At 34.9% G+C, this 18946-nt stretch overlaps 3 protein-coding genes across 3 annotated transcripts; 1 reads left to right on the forward strand and 2 right to left on the reverse strand.

Moving 5' to 3' along the window:
* Nucleotides 1-512: 512 nt before the first annotated feature.
* Nucleotides 513-2477, reverse strand: LOC148583491 (Yos1-like protein). The gene is made up of 2 exons (XM_088511319.1): nt 2340-2477; nt 513-928 (listed from the first exon to the last, which is right to left on the reverse strand). Exon 2 carries the CDS (start codon nt 923-925, stop codon nt 692-694), a length of 234 nt encoding a protein of 77 aa, XP_088367445.1. The 5' UTR covers nt 926-928; nt 2340-2477; the 3' UTR covers nt 513-691.
* A 176-nt stretch (nt 2478-2653) lies between these two features.
* Nucleotides 2654-4703, forward strand: FLN1 (fructokinase-like 1). The gene is made up of 2 exons (XM_059571843.2): nt 2654-3536; nt 3684-4703. Exons 1-2 carry the CDS (start codon nt 2754-2756, stop codon nt 4377-4379), a joined length of 1479 nt encoding a protein of 492 aa, XP_059427826.2. The 5' UTR covers nt 2654-2753; the 3' UTR covers nt 4380-4703.
* Nucleotides 4704-4826: 123 nt separating this feature from the next.
* Nucleotides 4827-8513, reverse strand: LOC132192046 (O-fucosyltransferase 19). The gene is made up of 8 exons (XM_059607234.2): nt 7661-8513; nt 7102-7174; nt 6941-7011; nt 6726-6814; nt 6499-6631; nt 6169-6401; nt 5612-6088; nt 4827-5506 (listed from the first exon to the last, which is right to left on the reverse strand). Exons 1-8 carry the CDS (start codon nt 8216-8218, stop codon nt 5254-5256), a joined length of 1887 nt encoding a protein of 628 aa, XP_059463217.2. The 5' UTR covers nt 8219-8513; the 3' UTR covers nt 4827-5253.
* Between the last annotated feature and the right edge of the window lie 10433 nt (nt 8514-18946).

Raw genomic sequence — 18946 nt, forward strand, 5'->3', positions numbered from 1 at the left:
TGTGGACGTGTGAGGTCCAACACGTATCCCTTGTGATCGATTATGGAATATATAACTCAATTCCAATTGGTCTAATTTTAACTAAAACTAGACGAAATCCAAATGAATCCGTGACAAAAACCTTTCGGAGATGTGCCCTAGTTTCTTTTAGAGCACCTAAGCCAAATCCTTCATAAATTAATATTGGTGCCGATAGGGAAGTTGAGAACCTGAAGAAGCAAGATGAGAAAAGGAGGTGGCAATAAGAGCAAATTTTTGTTTGCAAAATTCGAAGTATTATTTCATTATTATCATGACCAGTTCTCGCCATAACACCAAGCAAATTTTTATGATATGCTTTCGTTCATCTTGATTGTTCAATTGTAGCCTGCAATTTATCCCATTGTAGTCACACTTGATCAGTATAAAATTAGTTTCCTCAAAGCTCAATTAGCCCCAAAAAAGTCCCATGAAATTATTCATGACAACCTAAATTGTCAAGTAAACCAAAAAAGAAGGAACAAAGGGAAACATAAGATATTGAGAATGATATTTAGAACACCTGTCAGCCTGTCTCTATTTCATCAATCTACAGAGATATGACTTAACTTTGTTTTGGAGCCTCTGACCAATATATCCAAAACACACCCCCAGAGTAGGCAATAATTCACAATGTACAGAGATATTTATACATGTCACAAACTTATCAACCTTACCCACTGAAGAGCTTTACAACAATGGTAATGATATTCAAAATTATGAGGGGTAGTCTCAAGAAGTGGAATGCGTGTATGAGCCCTATGATCTGCCCTTTAAGCGAATTCCTCCCACCTCTTTGAATCTCTAGCAAGGTCCATCCTCTTGGAGCAAGGAACCGATCCTCGTTCAGTATTGCAAATGAGTTTGCAAAAAGCAGAAAAGCTTCAAGCAAAGTCCAGAAACCCATTTTCTACATGAGGAAGGAATCAACATTTCATTTTCAGGATAAAACACTTCAAGGATACTTTTCACTCATACATAAAGAATCTAGATGTTAGCAAAGAAGTGTAGTACAAAATAACGGATGGAAAAGGGTGGTTATATGGGTTTTCTTCACTCCATAAGAGTCAAGCATATTTGATTGAAAAGGGAAAAGCATCATATATATACCACAAAAACAACATACTTCCAAACTTCTCTTTATCGTGATAGTTTGAGAGTTCTACAAGACTCTAACCTTTGCTCAAGTAGAGAAGTGTTGAGATGGGGCTGGGAAGTGTTAGATTATTATCTCGCCTAGCAACGAAGGAAAGAAAAGGAGCAGCATAGACATTTTGAAAGACCTACTGGACATTGCAAGTTCACCAATGGTGGCTGGCTGGTAACCTGACAGAGGCAGGTAGGCTAAATGGCAAATGCAGTCTGCTTCAATGCAAAGAATCTATACATAAACAACCAACTCAAATGGGGGTGCTACTCCCCCTCATTCTCTCTAACTTGCTGTTTGTAGTCGTTTTGATAACCTATATGGAGAACTATCTAAGTTGGCCAATCAAAGCTGCCGTCAGAGCTAGGTAGGCATCAAGGTAAAGAACCCGAACCCCGTGAACGAATGAACTCTAATTCTCAATTAGAGATATTTGTAAAAGATCCTCAACAGATAGAAACAAACCTCACAGAGACACATCCCTCAGGAACACCTTTTCATTCTCACCATCTGCAACTATCAACCATTAGACTAACACATAACACTACGCTACTAACAATTTTTCCTGAAAACATATGATAAAGTTCTATCAAACATACTTAAACAATCCCAAATGGCATACTAATTTCAGATTAGACTACATTTATGGCACCAAATTTGTAGCCTTACAAAACTAAGATCAGCAATATTTACACCCTATTAATGTCATGCCCGTCCATTTGAGAAAAATGATACTCTGACCAACGAAATAGCTATATGTATTATGATCATTATGGTGGAGACGATAGCCATGAAAAAACATTATGGAAAAATATGTTGAGGCCACCATTTTTGTGCAAATTCCTTAACACCCTCTACATATAAAACAACCCCATGTTTTACTTTGTCAGAAATCAGCTAATTCATCCATGACAAACCTCAGTTTCGACATGAAACTAGTACACCCCATTAGTACCAAATAAAAGCCAGAATGCATCAAAGCTCAAGAACCCCAGATGTGCAACTTTTTTAACAAACAAATTGGTGCTTATCACAGAAAAAAATTATGAATCTCCAGTTAATCAGGCAAACAAATCCGATCAAAACATATCTAATATTGCTGTGTTGGTTCAACTTAAATTTGAACATACAGATATAAGTTACTTTCCGAACACAAAATCATAGGAAGTCTCACCGGTGACAAGAAGCAACCAGCGAATGAATATATTGGACCCAGAAAACGACAACTCTCTCCGGCAAAGGCGCTGAGGCTTGACCCCTTGTGCTGATTTCTACAACAACAGAAAACAGGAAAACCGAAGAGGAACGAGTATGTAAGAAGGAATTGCTTGCCCTTCTTGGAAGTCTCTAACTTCGAAAGCTCCGCGTGTTCATCACTGTCGCACTTTTTCACATCCAACGGCTAGGAACGTCTCGCTGGCGTAAGCGGAAGCTAAGATCCGTTGGATTTAACCCATACTTGCTATTCATTATCCAATCACCCGTATGACCGGGCCGACCCGGATTGTCGCGACCCGGTTTCAAGATAGCCGAGTTGTCAAACATGGATAAACCCTCTTAAGTCTTGGTAGCATTCAATCAATTAACCATGTCGTCACTTCAGCTAATCCCACCTTCTCTTTCGCTTCCACTCCTTCTGAACTGTAAACTTCCAAGAGGTAACAGAGCTTCAGAGCCTCATACACTCGCGCAAATTTCTAAGCTAAAGCGGAGCGTAGCTCGAGCTTCCATCAACGGCGACACAAATGGAGCTGTCGAACCGCCGAAACCCGCTCGCCGAGGCAGGAAAAAGGGACCCATTTCGTCCTCAGCCACCTCTCCCCCTAAGAAAACAAAGGGTTCTAGAAAAACTGAAGCCGAGAACGGCACAGTCGGAGCCAACGAATCAGAGAAGCTAGACCCAGAATTCGACGACTACGACGACGGAATCGACTTCCCGTACGACGACCCACCACTGATCTGCTGCTTCGGCTCCGCACGGAAAGAGTTTGTGCCCACGGTCCGAGTGTCCGACAACCAAATGCACCCGGACATCTACTCAGAGTGGAAGATGCTCCAGTGGGACCCGCCGGAGTTCGTGAGGGCCCCAGGTGGGCCACCGTCCAACGTGGCGATATCGCTCGTGAGGCTGGGCGGGCGAGCCGCTTTCATGGGCAAGGTTGGGAAGGACAACCTTGGGGACGAGATGGTTTTGGCGATGAACAAGGAGAAGGTGCAGACGAGGGCTGTGAAGTTCGATGGGAATGCTAAGACGGCGTGCACGTACGTGAAGCTTAATTTTGAGGACGGTAGGATGAAATCCGAGACGGTGAAAGAGGCCGCCGAGGATTCGCTTCTTAGCTCCGAGTTGAACCTCGCTGTGCTCAAAGAGGTAATTAAGTAAAAGAAAATCATTGCTTTATAGCTTTTTCTAATCATTTAGTGTGAGAATTTGTGGTATTTTGTTGGAGTTTCACGTCTGATTGAAAATGCTCTTGCACAGAATGTGAAATGTTTTTTCTCATCTTATCGGTTGCAGGCTAGAATTTTTCATTTTAATTCAGAAGTTCTAACATCCCCATCATTGCAATCAACCCTTTTTAGAGCAATTGCGTGGTCTAAAAAGTTCGGAGGTCTTACATTTTTCGACTTGAATTTGCCCTTGCCTCTGTGGAAATCGCGTGATGAGACGAGGGAAATTATCAAGAAAGCCTGGAATGAAGCAAACATCATTGAGGTTTCAAGGCAAGAGCTAGAGTTTCTTCTAGATGAAGATTATTATGAGAGGAAAAGAAACTACAGGCCTCAATACTATGCTGACAATTTTGAGCAAACCAAGAACCGGCGGCGAGATTATTACCATTATACCCGTGAGGAAATCTCTCCATTGTGGCATGATGGTCTTAAATTTTTGTTCGTGACTGATGGAACTCTTCGAATTCATTACTATTCCCCTTCATTTGATGGTGTGGTGATCGGAACAGAAGATGTGCTCATCACCCCATTTACTTGCGATAGGACTGGTTCTGGTGATGCTGTTGTGGCAGGGATTATGAGAAAGTTGACCACAAACCCTGAGATGTTCGAAAATCAAGATGTTTTAGAGAGGCAGCTTCGTTTTGCAATTTCTGCAGGGATCATATCACAGTGGACTATTGGTGCAGTGAGAGGTTTTCCTACTGAAAGTGCAACACAAAATTTGAAAGAACAGGTTTATGTACCTTCATTGTGGTAGAGAACAGAACAGGTTTATGTGTGCCTTTAACGTGGCAGAGCGGATCCTGAAACATGATGATTTCTATTTTCTGATAAATTTGTTGTATGTTATCAGGAGCTTTGAGAACTGTCTCCCATGAAGCTGGGGGGAGAAGTTTTTTTGAAGATTGCATGAAATGGAATCACAGATTGTAGGTGCACTTGATGTGCTTTACACTGTCTCTTGTAATGGAATCAGAGTTTTTGAAGTCAGCACTCTCTCTCTCTCTCTCTCTCTCTCTCTCTCTCTAGTTTTAGCTTTGAAAGACTCAATATGGTGTTTTTCTTAAAGTGAATTTGCTTACCTCTTTGCTAATCCTCTGAACTATTGAAACTGGTACTCACATTCAAGTTGAACTTTTTTTTCATTATAATTATTGGCATGAGACCTTCATCATATCTTAAAGAAACATAAGCACACAAAAAATTGAAAAGATATCTGGTTGGAACATGTGCAAATCAATTTCTGTGGAGAACCGTATCAAATATTACATTCAAGTTCGCCATGATGCTCAATTTGGCAAGTCATCTTGACAACTGAATTAAGGAAAGAATAATGAATTAATGGAATACTATCAACCCTATATATGACAGGGATGAAGTCTGTGTGCCAGTTTAACCTGGTTTGCCTCAAAATTATACACCACCTTCTCCACTTCCCTAAATTGCTGGTAAGGTTCTCCTTCTGTCTGCATGCAGAACTCAAAATTTTTTACCAAATCCCATGGGAAACTCAAAATTGTAGAACTTGTTGGCGGCCGTTGATTCCAGAGTGGCAGTCCATCTCAAAAACACTCATCAGCCGCCTTTTAAGCAATGGTTATCTTGCACTAAAATGTATGAGCCACATAACCCTATCTTTGTGCTGCAGCCTTAAGACGTCTCTGGTCAAGTTTTAGTCTAGTAAGTTGCTCCTGAGACTTGTTACAGACACAACCGGGAAAAGGATTTGCAAAAAAATTCTCCTCCAGTCTTGGCGACTCTCCTGCATGTCTAAGATATGGTGCTCCAAGCCTGTTAGAATGCAGATTCTTAACCTCCAAAGAAAATTCTTCCCAAGATATAGCTCCCTCATCCAGTCGATCAATCAGTTTAACAAAATTTAATCTGAAAAACACATAACTTTATGTATCAGAAGACCAAGCTTATATCCAAACTACCTACAAAAAATTAGTTTAATAAGAATGAAGCCTAATGTTAATGTAAACAAACCTGTCAGGGTTGATAGTCTTTCGAAATCCTTCAAACCTCCTATGTCCCTGCACTGCCTTGGCCATATTTCCATCATACGTGTAAACAAAGACATCACTTTCAAGTGCCACAATATAATCCAAGGCGGCCAGGCGATTCTGATATGGTGTAAAGGGCAGCAACTCTTCTTCTGTTGCAAGAGTGGAATGAGTGAAAACATTTGGGTACTCAGAGCGAAAGGCAGCCATGCTATTGCTGCCATACATCTCTCCTGCAACTATGTAAATAGTTGTAGTGGACGGGTAACCCATGGCCTTAAGGAAAAGGGCTGCTTCTCTAGGGGACATTGGACATCCCCCTTGGAGCCGCCTTTCCTTGCTATCTATTTCTTTCTCCTTCCAATGCTTAACACCGTACCTCATAATCCTAAGTTCCTTCGCCTCTTTTGTGGTAAGGTTGTGGCTGCAACCAGTGAAAGCAAGCATGTCTTTCTCATATCTGCAGTCAAGATTAATCTACTTAGTTGGATAACTTTGAAGCTGTATTTTAGAAAGCTCTTAAAACATGTCGATGATTACCTTAGATGCAGAGCAATAAATGGCTCACTATTGTTCCTTAATCTGTCAACCAAAACCGTCCCAAAATCTTCAATCTCCTTTGTGTACTGGAGAGCCTCGTAATTGGCGCGGCACCTGAGCTTTTGGATGGAGGAAGCAAGGCCATTATTAGCCAGTCGAGAATCGGTGTGGGTGAACTGTATCACCTTATGTCTCTTCAACAATGGAATCATCTCGTTTCTATAATAACTAGCCTGCAAATGAAGCATCTGAGATACAATTCCAGTAATGGAAAAATAGAGTTGAAAATCAAAAATGGTTTACTTTTTTAACTGCATATTATTTTCAGACCTTAGACCAGGAAACAGGGGCCTTGGGAAGGGGCGTCAGTGCTGCATATTTGGATGGCAAATGCTCAACTATCTCAATATCATCTTTTAAAACTTCAATGAAGTGCCTCCAGTCAAAGATATCTTTGAATTCACTGCAAAATCACATAATAATTTATTAAGAGAATTCAATGAGTAGGAAACTAATAATACCATTGATCATACGACCGCATTAACTTAGAATAATACCTAGTATCTGTCCAAAATGAATCATGATCAAGAGAAGGAAGAACCAGAGTAGCATTCATTATCTTTGCAACAGCAACCATATCACATATCTGATGTCAATTAACAAGATTAGCTCGAAAAACACACAAATCCATGAGACGGAGAATAATGTGACTTTTTTTTTTTTTTTTTTTTTTTAATTATCGAAAACGACAAAGCTTGGTAGTAATTCTTACTCCTGTTCTCATTTGATTTAATCCTCCATTGGCATGAACAAGAAGATAGCCATTCGTTTTCGAGCCAGTCCCTTGAATAAATTTAAATTAATGTGACATCAGAACCAAAGAAAATAAAAATGATCAACAGATTGTGTAGATGGTAAATTAAGGTGACATACTTATTCGATTCTTGGGTCGAACAATGCACCGGTAAAAGTTGTCACTGTTTGGTTTCATCCATATTTCTGGAGTCTGTAAACGAGATGGCAAAAAACAAACCCATATGAATTCATTCATGATACCTAATCAAACAGCTATGGTAAAAAGACAAAAAGAAAAAAGCCCAATTGAACCCAGAAAAGCTTTTAATCCTACAGAGTTACATGCTTTCAAACAAAAAGTCAAAGGTTATTTTATCGTAAGAGATAATTGTCCTCAATCCTCATGAAAGTAACGCCACACGGAAATGGCCAGGGACCCCCATATGAAAGCAGCCCACACAGTGAATGTGTTGGTCAGAGCCACCACCCTAGGAAAATTCCAAGCACTACTTCCCACCCACCCACGACATATTCCGAGTCAAAGCAACAACTGGAAAAATCATATATTTAATAACACCCCAAATTAAAATTAAAAAGAAAAAAGAAAATGAAATTTAATGAAGAAAACAAAAATCAAATTGAAATAAAACACTTAAACGAGATAGAATGTGAAAGGGAGATTAAATTATTGACATACAGTCAGCCTCTCCAGGACCCGCTTGGGCATGGAAGTGTGGGTCTCGGCGACAGCGCGTTGAGCCATCGACCAATCGTCCTTGAAAGTCTGTACGATGAGAAGTCCGTTATCCATCTTCATCTCACGCCGCTCCACGTGGCTGCTCAGGAACGAAACCTTCACGAAGACCGACAAGAACGCCATGAGCATCAACAGCCCGAAAATCTTGCGGCCCATATTCCTCCCCGAACGCAAGGACTGCGCCATCACGGCCGCCCACAGCAGCCACTTGTCGGGCACGCAGAAGAAGGCCCGGGAGCGGAGCAGGAGAACCTTGATGACGGGGTGGTGGAAATGGTGGTGGTGGTGGTAATGGACGTGGGAGGACCCGCAGTTGGAGCCGCCGTCGAGGTCGCTGTCGTCTTCTTGGTCTGATAGGTCGGAGATGACGGAGGATGGCGTTCTCTCGGTGTCCGTCATGATTAGGTCCGCCACGCGTCGCCTCGTCTTGGTGGGCCCCGCAGCGTGCCGTGGGCTAACGTTGCCGGAGTTGCTCGTGCCGACAACACCGGACGACATGGCCGGACCCACCCGTACTGTTAACCAAAAAATAAAACCGAAAAACCAGTAGTATGCTGCTCTGGTAAAAAGGAAAATTGTAAAGGCAAACGAGAGAGAGAGAGAGAGAGAGAGAGAGAGAAGAAAAAAAAATGGTAAAGGTAATTCTGGTTCCTGCGAGAGAGGGAGAGACAGATAACCGTCGGTTGGGTTTGCTTTTGTTTCTCTTTTGTGGAGGTTCCGAATTGCAAGGCCAGTTGAGGCGTTGATTGTTTCTGTTTATGTATAGCAAGGAGTCCTCCCTCTCTCTCTCTCTCTCTCTCTCTCTAAAGTCTGGTTTATTCGGTCGATGTACTTTTCCATCTGAGAGTTAGGCCTTTTATCATTGTTAACTTACGGAAATGACGTAACTACCCTTGGGCATTTTATAGAAGTACGTAACGAACCAGATCAAGGGTATATTGTTCATCTGTTAAAAGTATTTCGCATCCACGATGAAACCGATCTCTTAACTATCGGAAATGGATCACTCCGTTTCAAATCAAGTCATTTAAGTAAAATTGTGTAAAAATGGAGATAAAAGTATTTTTATTTTTTAAGAGAAGGATAATTATGTTCTAACATTTTGCCTAAATGGCTTATCTTCATTTCATTTGAAATAGAAAATATCTATTTCTAATTTTGTTAACTACCGCGAAATATTCGGTCGGTATTTATGTTTCGCTATTGAGCCGTGATACAGGTTACACGGCGTGCTTAGCACGCTGTGAAGGAAAAAATATTTTTTAATATTTTAATGCCAAAAAAATAAAAAATTTTGCACGCGGCATGCGCAGCACACTGCGTGCTGTTTTCATTCAACCTTCGCTATTATACAAATTTCTTAAATTTTTTTTTTTTTTTTGAAATGAGTCTATCTTATATAAATCAAACCAAAAACTCTTGCTCAATAAGTACAATATAAATGTTTTAAATTTATTTTCCGTGTAAAAAAAAAAAACAATGATATATACTGCATTTTATTATACAATTTTATTCTACAATTATTTTATAATTTTTAAATGGCTAATTGGGAACGAAGAAGACTCAATAGTGATTTTGAAAGCCACATCAGCTTTAGAAAGATTTTAAGAGAATAAAAATATAGTATCTAACATTACTCGAAGAATTTAATTTAGTTCATAACGATCATAAAATTCAGCACGGAATTTGGCTACAACCATCACCTTCCGGTAAGCGAAGAATTCGACGCCACATATGGTCGTGGGTGTCATATCCTATCATGAGGGGATAAAACCTAGCAAATATCGTACTCAATTAGTGGACACTCCACATAAAGAAATTATATATATATATATATATATATATATATATATAAAAGGTAGAATTTCACAATCATTCTTGTACACCAAATATTTTCGAAAGAGAAAGTACTCTTAACTCTCTTCCTTTTATATATATATATATATATATATATATATTTTCTAACTTAAGCATTATAGTGTTTTTTTGGGCCAAACCTTTGATCTGTTCGTTGACCGTGCGATTAATTGCATCATATATATATATATAGATATATAGATATAGAGCAATAAATCAAAACTATATATATACATTGCAATAGTACAGTACATATGTTTTTTTTAAGTTATAATTAATTATAGAAAAATATAAAATGTTTCTAGTAGGGATTTGATAGCTTTGATATCAAGCGTGTCGGAATTGCTGGATTTAGCGGTCTAGAGTGACAGGTAACGACCGGAAAAAAATATATAGTAATCGGAGTTGATCAAGAGATTTTGTTGCGTGAAGCCATTACTTGCGTTGAATTCAGATGACATCCTCACATTCCTTTCTATCCACAAAACATATACCTATAAAAAGAAAATGACATAAATTCCATTATAAAAATCCCGGGGGGGCCGGCGCCGTTGGCCGGTGGGGGTTTCTTCTACACTGGATGCGTTCTCTGATTATCATATTTGTAATGCAATAATTAATGGGTGCTCTGTCATATCACTCAAATGCAGCCATGTCTTTCTGATTTGCTTTGTGTCAAAGAAGATTCTGGTACTTGGTCAGAAAAACATACAACTTTGGGAGAAAACAACTTGGCAAACATGGTCTTGAACAAGAAAAAAAAAAAAAAAAAAAAAAAGATTAATATATATTGGAGTGGCTAAGAACCCCTACAAGAACGGCAAGAAAGCCGTCATTTCCATGACATCTACACAGCGCTTACTTTCATTTGATTGGTTTTGGTGTTTATATGAGGTAGAGGCATTCGTAATGCTAATAATTACATTATTTGGTTGATATGAAAACGATTCAGGAAAAAGAGTAAGTGACATCACTCTAAAAGACTAGTAAAATTACAACTAAATTTTTTTTAAAAAAATTGTTTGTAAAGTTCGGTCTTACATCATAAAGAATTAATATGGAAATTAACACTAACGAGTAAAAACCCTAAAAGAACGGCCAAGAAAATCATCATTTTCATGACATTTACACTGCACTTACTTTCATTTCATTGGTGTTAGTGCCCGTTTGAGATTGCGTTTGAGGGGTTTAAACTTGCTTTAACACTCAAAAAGTCTGTTTAAAGAAAAAAGTATTTGTTTGATAAAAAAAAAATTAAAAGCGTTTTTAAAGGTTTAAAAAGCCTAAAAATAACTAAAACACATTTTTATCAAAAGCTTAAAAATGAAGTTTTTGCCCAAAAGCTCTTTTTAACTTAAAAACTCTATTTTTCAAACACAATCTCAAACAAGCCCTTAGTGTTTATGAGGTAGAAGCATTTGTAAGGCTAATAATTACATTATTTATTATGATGGAATTAGCATTTAGAGTTTTGGGATGGTGAAAAAAACTAAAAAATATGGGGGGAGGGAGAGGTAAAATTCTAATTTATATATATATATATATATATATATATATATAAAGGATAAGGGCATTTTTTGAAATGGGGGCCCGCTTATTTGGTTGCTCTGGTAACTATTCAAAAAAGGCATTAACAATATTTATGTTATTACTTTAAAAAAAATTAGTCAATTTACAATTAAAACATTATAAAATTATTTATAGAACACAATCTGACCTAATAAGAAATATACACGAGCTATATTTATATTTTTCAATGTGGGATGGAGGTGTTATAGAGCTCCTTAATTATTTTCCCATCAACATATCAATTTGGATCTTGCTCAAAGTGATCAACAATTAAGAAGCCTCATTAATGAAATGGGGACCTGATTATTTGGTTGCTCCGGTAACTATTCAAAAAAGGCATTAACAATATCTATTTTATTATTTTAAAAAAATTAGTCAATTTACAATTAAAACATCATAAAATCATTTATAGAACACAGTTTGACCTAATAAGAAATATACACGAGCTATATTTATATTTTTCAATGTGGGATGGAGGTGTTATAGAGCTCCTTAATTATTTTCCCATCAACATGGATCTTGCTCAAAGTGATCAACAATTAAGAAGCCTCATTAATTAGGAAAGAGTCTAACCCAAAATGATGGGAACGTAAGACTATCGTGTGCTCAACGCTTGTATCCTTTTCCATGAGAGAAGAAGAGGTGTTGAAGAAAGCGAGTCGAGGGTGACTAATTTGGACGTTTAGGTGAAGAAAGCTACGTTTCTCCGTATCAATAGGGTAATCATGTTTCTTCCACTTAATAAGAACAATTATTTGTATTCTATAAAAGCTATCACCTCATTGCACGGAAAATTCAATAAATACCAAAATTAGGGTGCTTCTATTTTGTGAAATGGAGGTGATTAATTTCATAATCTATATTAAATTTTATAGATTTAATAATTTAAGAGAAACTTCACAAAATTTCTTTAAACTTCTACTCGATCGTTTTGACACTATTTTCAAAGTTTAAAAACTCTTAATTAAAGGTATCGAACTTTCAATTTCTTTCAATTACCTTACTTTCGTTAGAATTTTTCGTTAAATCTTGTCAAAATTTTCAAAAATATCAATGTTATTTTATTAGAAAAAATAAAAATAAAAATTGTAAAGATTCATGCATTTAATTTTTTATATAAAAATAAATAAATAATAATAATAATAATAAAATTTGTATTTTGATAATTTTGACAAAATTTAATAGAAAGTCATAACGGAAGGGATTAATTAAAAAAAATTGAAAGTTCGATACCTTTAATTGTAACTTTTTTTTTTTTAACATGTCTACACAAGAGGGGGAGGGGGAATTCAAATTAGCGACCTCCACTTCTTGAGACATGGTCTCCAGCCGATTGAGTTACCCCTGACTAATTGTAAGTTTTTAAACTTTGGCAGATAATGTCAAAACGAATGAAAGTTTATGGAGATTTTATGAAGTTTTTCCAATAATTTATATATGATCACATAGTGATGTGGCCAAACAATACTATTCATGCCCTTAATAAAAACAAATAAAATAAAATAAAAAAGTTATTGACTTCAATCATTTCCTTTTTTCCATAAACCTAATCTTAGTTTTATAAGTAAGTGGTTTCAGTAAATTAATCTTACATTACTCTATTGCCATTGTCATGTTCTTACTTATTCAATTCTTATACCCCTTACAACCAATGCTATTCATTTCCTTACTAATAGGAAAAAATAAAAATAAAAATCCCTTGTAAAAAAAAAAAAAAAAAAAGGTTTATTGACTACAATCATTTCCTTTTTTCTATAAACCTAATTTTATATTTTACAATTAAACTAATTAGTTTCAATTTATCATTGATGCCATAACTAAACCGAAATTTATTTTTATTATTATCTGAACTTTCTTCTCATTGGAATTTTAGGGTGGAAGTTTTATTCTAAATTGGATTTAATAAAATTTCTTTAAATTAGTCTATTAAACTGGAGAAATACTATTTATTATATCGCTATACAACTATCATACAACTGGAATGATGTTGTAGTGAAAATTAGCCTTTAATTTTTTTTTTACAAGTCATTGCATAATTAAAGGCTAATTCTCATTGTCAAGTCAAAAGCTAATTTTTACTATCACGTCATTCCAATTGTATGACAATCATGCAACAATATCCTAAATAACATTACTTCGTTAAACTGACATTTGTCAAACTCCTTGAAAAAGAAAAAGAGAATGGAGAAACGCATGCGTGAGAAAATAAAACGAGAGAGAGAAAAGTTTTTAATTATTTTTTATGTATTTTGTGAGTGAATTATATTCACTATATTAAGTGAGTATTGTTCACTCACTATATTTTTTTTTTAGCAGAATAGTGAGATTGTTGAGGAGAAATTTAGAGCCTTTTCGCCAAGTTGACTCATTAAAATAGCTTAAAAAAAAAAAAAAAAAAAAGATTTTGGTGACAATGCTAATAATGCTATAATAGAATGGAATAATTATTGAAACCTAGTTTAGTGTAAAATCTTATTTTTCAAAATTATATTGGTAATATGCTAATTTCCAAGGGCAGGGACGGTATTTTGTCACGAAACTTTTTGGCGCGAACTCTTGTACCCACAGGATACGTTCCTCGAACCTCGTTTTTGCGAAATTACATGAATCACATCTTGTCAGCTTGTCAGCTTGTCAGACATCAGTTCGATATGTACGTTGCCTTGGACTGGCATTCCCCTTTAAGAAACTCAACGACACGTGTCACCAATCTCCGAGCCCCACGTGGTCGAAACTTGTCCCGTAGCGTACTAGCTACAGTCAGCACATGATCACTTATATCTTCCTCTGCCTATTCTCACAAAACTAACCGTTAGATTTGATGATGACCCGGCTCGGGTTCCTAACCGTTAGATGAGGGCCGACTTTGGCGACGTGGGAGAGAGAAGGTATGAGATTCGACGGTGATGGGAGGTGGGAGACCATTGATTCTCATGGGTTGCGGTGTGTGTGGTTCGCTTGGATAGTGCGGTGCCAATCAGAGATGATGGGAACCAACGCGGAGAGGAATCTGAAAGCGAGTGTAAAGCTTGGCAGCTTGCACGTTCTCCAAATCTTTTCGTGTTTGGTCGGAGGACAGCAAAAAAAAAAAATAATAACGTAAATTTTTTATAGCGTTTAAAATTGCGATTTTATAAATAAAAAAAATGTAATTTTAAAATAAATTACAGAAAATCTATTATTGAGATTTAAAAACGTATAAAATATGTAATTTCAAATCAAAGATAAGGATGTGGTTTTTTAAAACGCAAAATCTTAAATGTTAAACTGTAATTTTAAATATCAAATTATAATTTTGTCAAACTTTTAACTGTATTTTTAAAAATTAGGTTTTCAAATCGTAATTTTTAAATCGCAATCTCAAATGGACTTCAAAATTAATCTTTAAATTAGTATTTATAAAATAATAATAATAATAATAATAATAATAATTTTTGTTACCATATCATCTTAATTATATAAAGTCTACTACTGTCTTGTGAAAGAAACGTTATCTATTAGTGAAGAATATGGCATTATTGAGGAAGTTCCCTAATCTATCTATGATATTATTTATATGGAGCGTGGTGTGCTTAGTTTGTTTTCATATAAAGCATACTACTGTCTTGTAAAAGAAACATTACCTATTAATGAAAAATACGGTATTATTCAGGAAGTTCCCTAATCTATCTATGATATTATTTTATATGGAGCGTGGTGTGTTTAGTTTGTTTTCATATAAAGTCTACTACTGTCTTGTGAAAGAAACGTTATCTATTAATGAAAAATATGGTATTATTGAGGAAGTTCCCTAATCTATCTATGATATTATTTATATGGAGCGTGGTGTGCTTAGTTTGTTTTCATATAAAGCATACTACTGTCTTGTAAATGAAACGTTACCTATTAATGAAAAATATGGTATTATTGAGGAAGTTCCCTAATCTATCTATGATATTATTTTATATGGAGCGTGGTGTGCTTAGTTTGTTTTCATATAAAGTCTACTACTGTCTTGTGAAAGAAACGTTATCTATTAATGAAAAATATGGTATTATTGAGGAAGTTCCCTAATCTATCTATGATATTATTTATATAGAGCCTGGTGTGCTTAGTTTGTTTTCATATAAAGCCTACTACTGTCTTGTGAAATAAACGTTATCTATTAATGAAAAATATGGTATTATTAAGGAAGTTCCCTAATCTATCTATGATATTATTTATATGGAGAGTGATGTGCTTAGTTTGTTTTTTTAATAATATTTTTTATTCGATTTCTTTTAATAATATTTTTACGTTTCTATACGCTAGTCATACATATTAATTATTACTTCAATTCCATATAATTTTCTATTCCGATAATCTTGTTGGTATAATTTTTAGGTGGAATACTTCTTAGTGAATTATTTATGTAGTTGTGATTTGACATGATAAATTATTCGATTATTCACTGATGCAATGTGATGTGGTGTAATCATGCGTTGGTATTATATCAATTCGGATTAATTCCAACCGAAAGAATTATTAATCATTGTGCCTACATAATTGAAACACCTTTTTTTTTAAAAAAAAAAAAAAAAAAACATAATTCCAACACCTGGCATCGCCAGATGGCGGTGTAGCAGTATATGATTTGTGTGCGTTCAAACATAACATGAAACCAAAAATAAAGTCAACTTGAGTGATCGTCATAAGCTTATGTCGCACCGACGCAATCGGTGAAAGACCAATTTGTCCGGCCACGTTTTCATGGAGGTTTCCTATAAGAGATAATACAGAAGAAAAGGATTAAGGTAAGGGCAGTCATTGGCAGCATGAGGCATGTCCACACAAGCCCGTGCAATTTTTTTTAAAAAAAAAAAAAAATTTTTTTGCACGCGGCGTGCTGTTTTCATTTACCGTTAAGGTAAGGATGCTTTTTTTTTTCTTCATGATACTTAACATTTAACTGTTCTATAAAATCTTATTCAATTAAAAAAAAAAAAACAAAAACTGTTCTATAGAATGAGATTGTGTTAAATCACGACTGCTTTCCGAAACAGATAGAAAATAGTGAGTTTGAGTACTTTTGGCCATACGAATTTACAGGTTAAAAATGCGTTTTTTTAAAAAGACACGAAAAGTATCTCGTTTGGGAGTTGAGTTTTTAAAAATGGTGGTTTGAAAATGTATGTTTTCAAATCAAAAGCAATGGATGCGTTTTAAAAAATATACGATTTTAAAGGCAAAAATGTATGTTTGGAAATTATTATTTTTTAAATTGCACATTTTGAAACCACAAACTTAAATGGACCATAATATTTTAATTTAAATGGTATGTGAATTATGCAAATAGGGTTTGATCGAAAGAAAAAAATTAAGCTTATAAGAAATGGTTATTAATAATTTAATACTTTCTCTCACGTAGGTTTAAACTCATATGAATAAATAAGGTTTTATATGTAAAATATTTAATTTAAATAAAAGTTAAATTAAGAAGATAAAGACTACATACCTCTAAAATTTAAACAGATAAAAGTAATAATTTTTTTTGTTATTATTATTAATTTCTGAGCAAAAGGATAGGCCGGGAAGATCAATTGTGGCTATCTTACTTGGGCGTGACCATAGTAGCACCTATCCGCTGGGAGCCGCGCAGAAGGGCTTAGACGATGAGAACTGCAGGCGCTCCCTCAAGTCCGACTGAGCTATAGTCTGATCCAGCCCTATCAGGACATTAATGAGAATTCAAAGTAGCTAATAGTAATCACGCTTTTGTGGATATTCGAGTTTATACCTTAGTATATACTCTGATCACTTGAGAACTTTCTTGAGCTATTGAACCACGACCTTAAATTTAGTTATGTAGACTTATAATGTACCCTAAGTTCCTAACTACATCTATTATTTTTTTAAAAAATATATATATTTAATGGGTAAAGGAGGAAAGGCTTGACCCACATCTTGGAAAAATCACAATTGAAGCAAGAGGGGATAGTTGGGTTGGGGCAATGGGCCTCCACTAACCAATTGTTAATGACATGTCAACGCGTGAAGAGGAACAAGGTAGTTGAACTTCTGGAAGCTCTTTCGAGAGGTGAGTGGGGAGCTGGAAGTGGAGAAAAATCAGAAAAATTCACGCGTGTAAAAAGTCTAAAATGGCCCACATCAACTTCACCTCTGATCTATCTTCCCACCGCCATCACAGCCTAAATTCTTTCGGGACCAATTCATTGACTTTGACACTTGTTCAAAATACCTATTCATTATTCATGTTTTCTTTTATTAATAACAAATGTGCAAGCTGCATCAACGGGCCCAGTCAATAGGACTTCTTATTAAATCACAGGATTTCAAAATGAAACTGACGCGGGACGGGACGAGAATAATAAAAAAATAGATAATAATAGAAATTAAAATAAAATAAAATCATGTTGATAAGAGTTTGCTAGAGTTTCATCATCAAGAAGAAGAGAACAATCATGCCTTCAAGAAAACATATATTTTCCTAAACTATAATCTAATCTCTTCAAGGTGGTGCACATATAAAAGAATGTGAAACATGAAATTACATGACGAGAAGAGATAATTCCTTCTAATAAAGTGACTGCCTCTAAAATATGCGTTATGATGAACGAATCAAATTTAAAGAAAGTTGAGTCTCATTAATTTAGAAATGCAGGTTGATTAGCTCATTTAAAATTCATGAACATACTCGTATAAGGGCTCGACTTGTATATATTTATTATATATACATATTAACTTATATAGTATATTACTTATTAATTATTAAGTAACAAATTAACAATAGTCAATGTATATTAAGTATTAAGTATTTCTCAACAAAAATATTAAATAACAATAATTAATTGGTATACAATATATAATTATGTTTATGATTATAAGTATCTATATAATATATAATTGAATGATAAAAGTTAATCATATGTTTATATCTTATAGTTAATGAAATCCCATACAAGGATAATTAGTGAAATCTCATCACTTAATGCTAAAAATATAATTTCTTTAAGCACAATCAAAATTTTAAAATAATGACAAAACCAATAATTTGTGAACTTAATGAAATCTCAATCTGTGATACCATGAATTAATAAAGAGAGATATCAGAAGGTCAAGGCATTAAGACACTCAATTTATTAACAAAAATTGAAGAATGAAATTATTAAAAATCGGTTCACTCTCACGGTTTAGTCTTCACAGTTGCACGGTTCAATTATTAAAAATTATGAGTAGAAAAACCTGTTTATTATTTAAAAGCATGGGTTAACGTCACATGTCATAGTTCTATGAAGGGTTTCGGCTATATATATATATATATATATATATATATATATATATATATATTACTATGTATGATATTATCTCATTCGCTTATGCAATTAATAATTTAGTTAATTTATACTAACATTGATATATGATGATATGTAACATATGATTATATAATAACAAATTATATATATAATATGACATAAGTTATAAATATACAAATTCATACTAATACAACAATTAAGTACCTAGAGACTTAGTTGTAATGTATGTTATAAACTTATAAGTGCGTATAAATTATAATTATACATATATATAATACAATTGTTTTATTATATTTTTTAACCATTTTTGAACAATTTTTTGATTCTTAGTCAAAACTTAAACCATTTTCTCTTAATTTCTTAGTCATTTTTTAAAGATTTTTTTTTTTTTTTTATTAATTTTTAAACCAAAGTCGTTTTACATATTAACAATTTTTTTAACCATTTATTTCTTACTAAAAAACGACGTAGTTTTGACCCTAAACCTCACTCACGGTTGTCCGTCTCT

Source organism: Corylus avellana, chromosome 10 (assembly GCF_965113065.1).
Source record: "Corylus avellana chromosome 10, dhCorAvel1.hap1.2, whole genome shotgun sequence".
NCBI classification, from domain to species: Eukaryota; Viridiplantae; Streptophyta; class Magnoliopsida; order Fagales; family Betulaceae; genus Corylus; species Corylus avellana.

What these genes read in the sequence shown, in the direction of transcription:
- LOC148583491 (XM_088511319.1), bottom strand. Translation starts at nt 925, where the DNA reads ATGGGTTTCTGGACTTTGCTTGAAGCTTTTCTGCTTTTTGCAAACTCA.
- FLN1 (XM_059571843.2), top strand. Translation starts at nt 2,754, where the DNA reads ATGTCGTCACTTCAGCTAATCCCACCTTCTCTTTCGCTTCCACTCCTT. An exon ending in ACCTCGCTGTGCTCAAAGAG is followed by an intron (nt 3,537 to 3,683) that starts GTAATTAAGTAA and finishes TATCGGTTGCAG; the next exon opens with GCTAGAATTTTTCATTTTAA.
- LOC132192046 (XM_059607234.2), bottom strand. Translation starts at nt 8,218, where the DNA reads ATGTCGTCCGGTGTTGTCGGCACGAGCAACTCCGGCAACGTTAGCCCA. An exon ending in TCGACCCAAGAATCGAATAA is followed by an intron (nt 7,012 to 7,101) that starts GTATGTCACCTT and finishes AATTTATTCAAG; the next exon opens with GGACTGGCTCGAAAACGAAT. An exon ending in TTTATTGCTCTGCATCTAAG is followed by an intron (nt 6,089 to 6,168) that starts GTAATCATCGAC and finishes TCTTGACTGCAG; the next exon opens with ATATGAGAAAGACATGCTTG.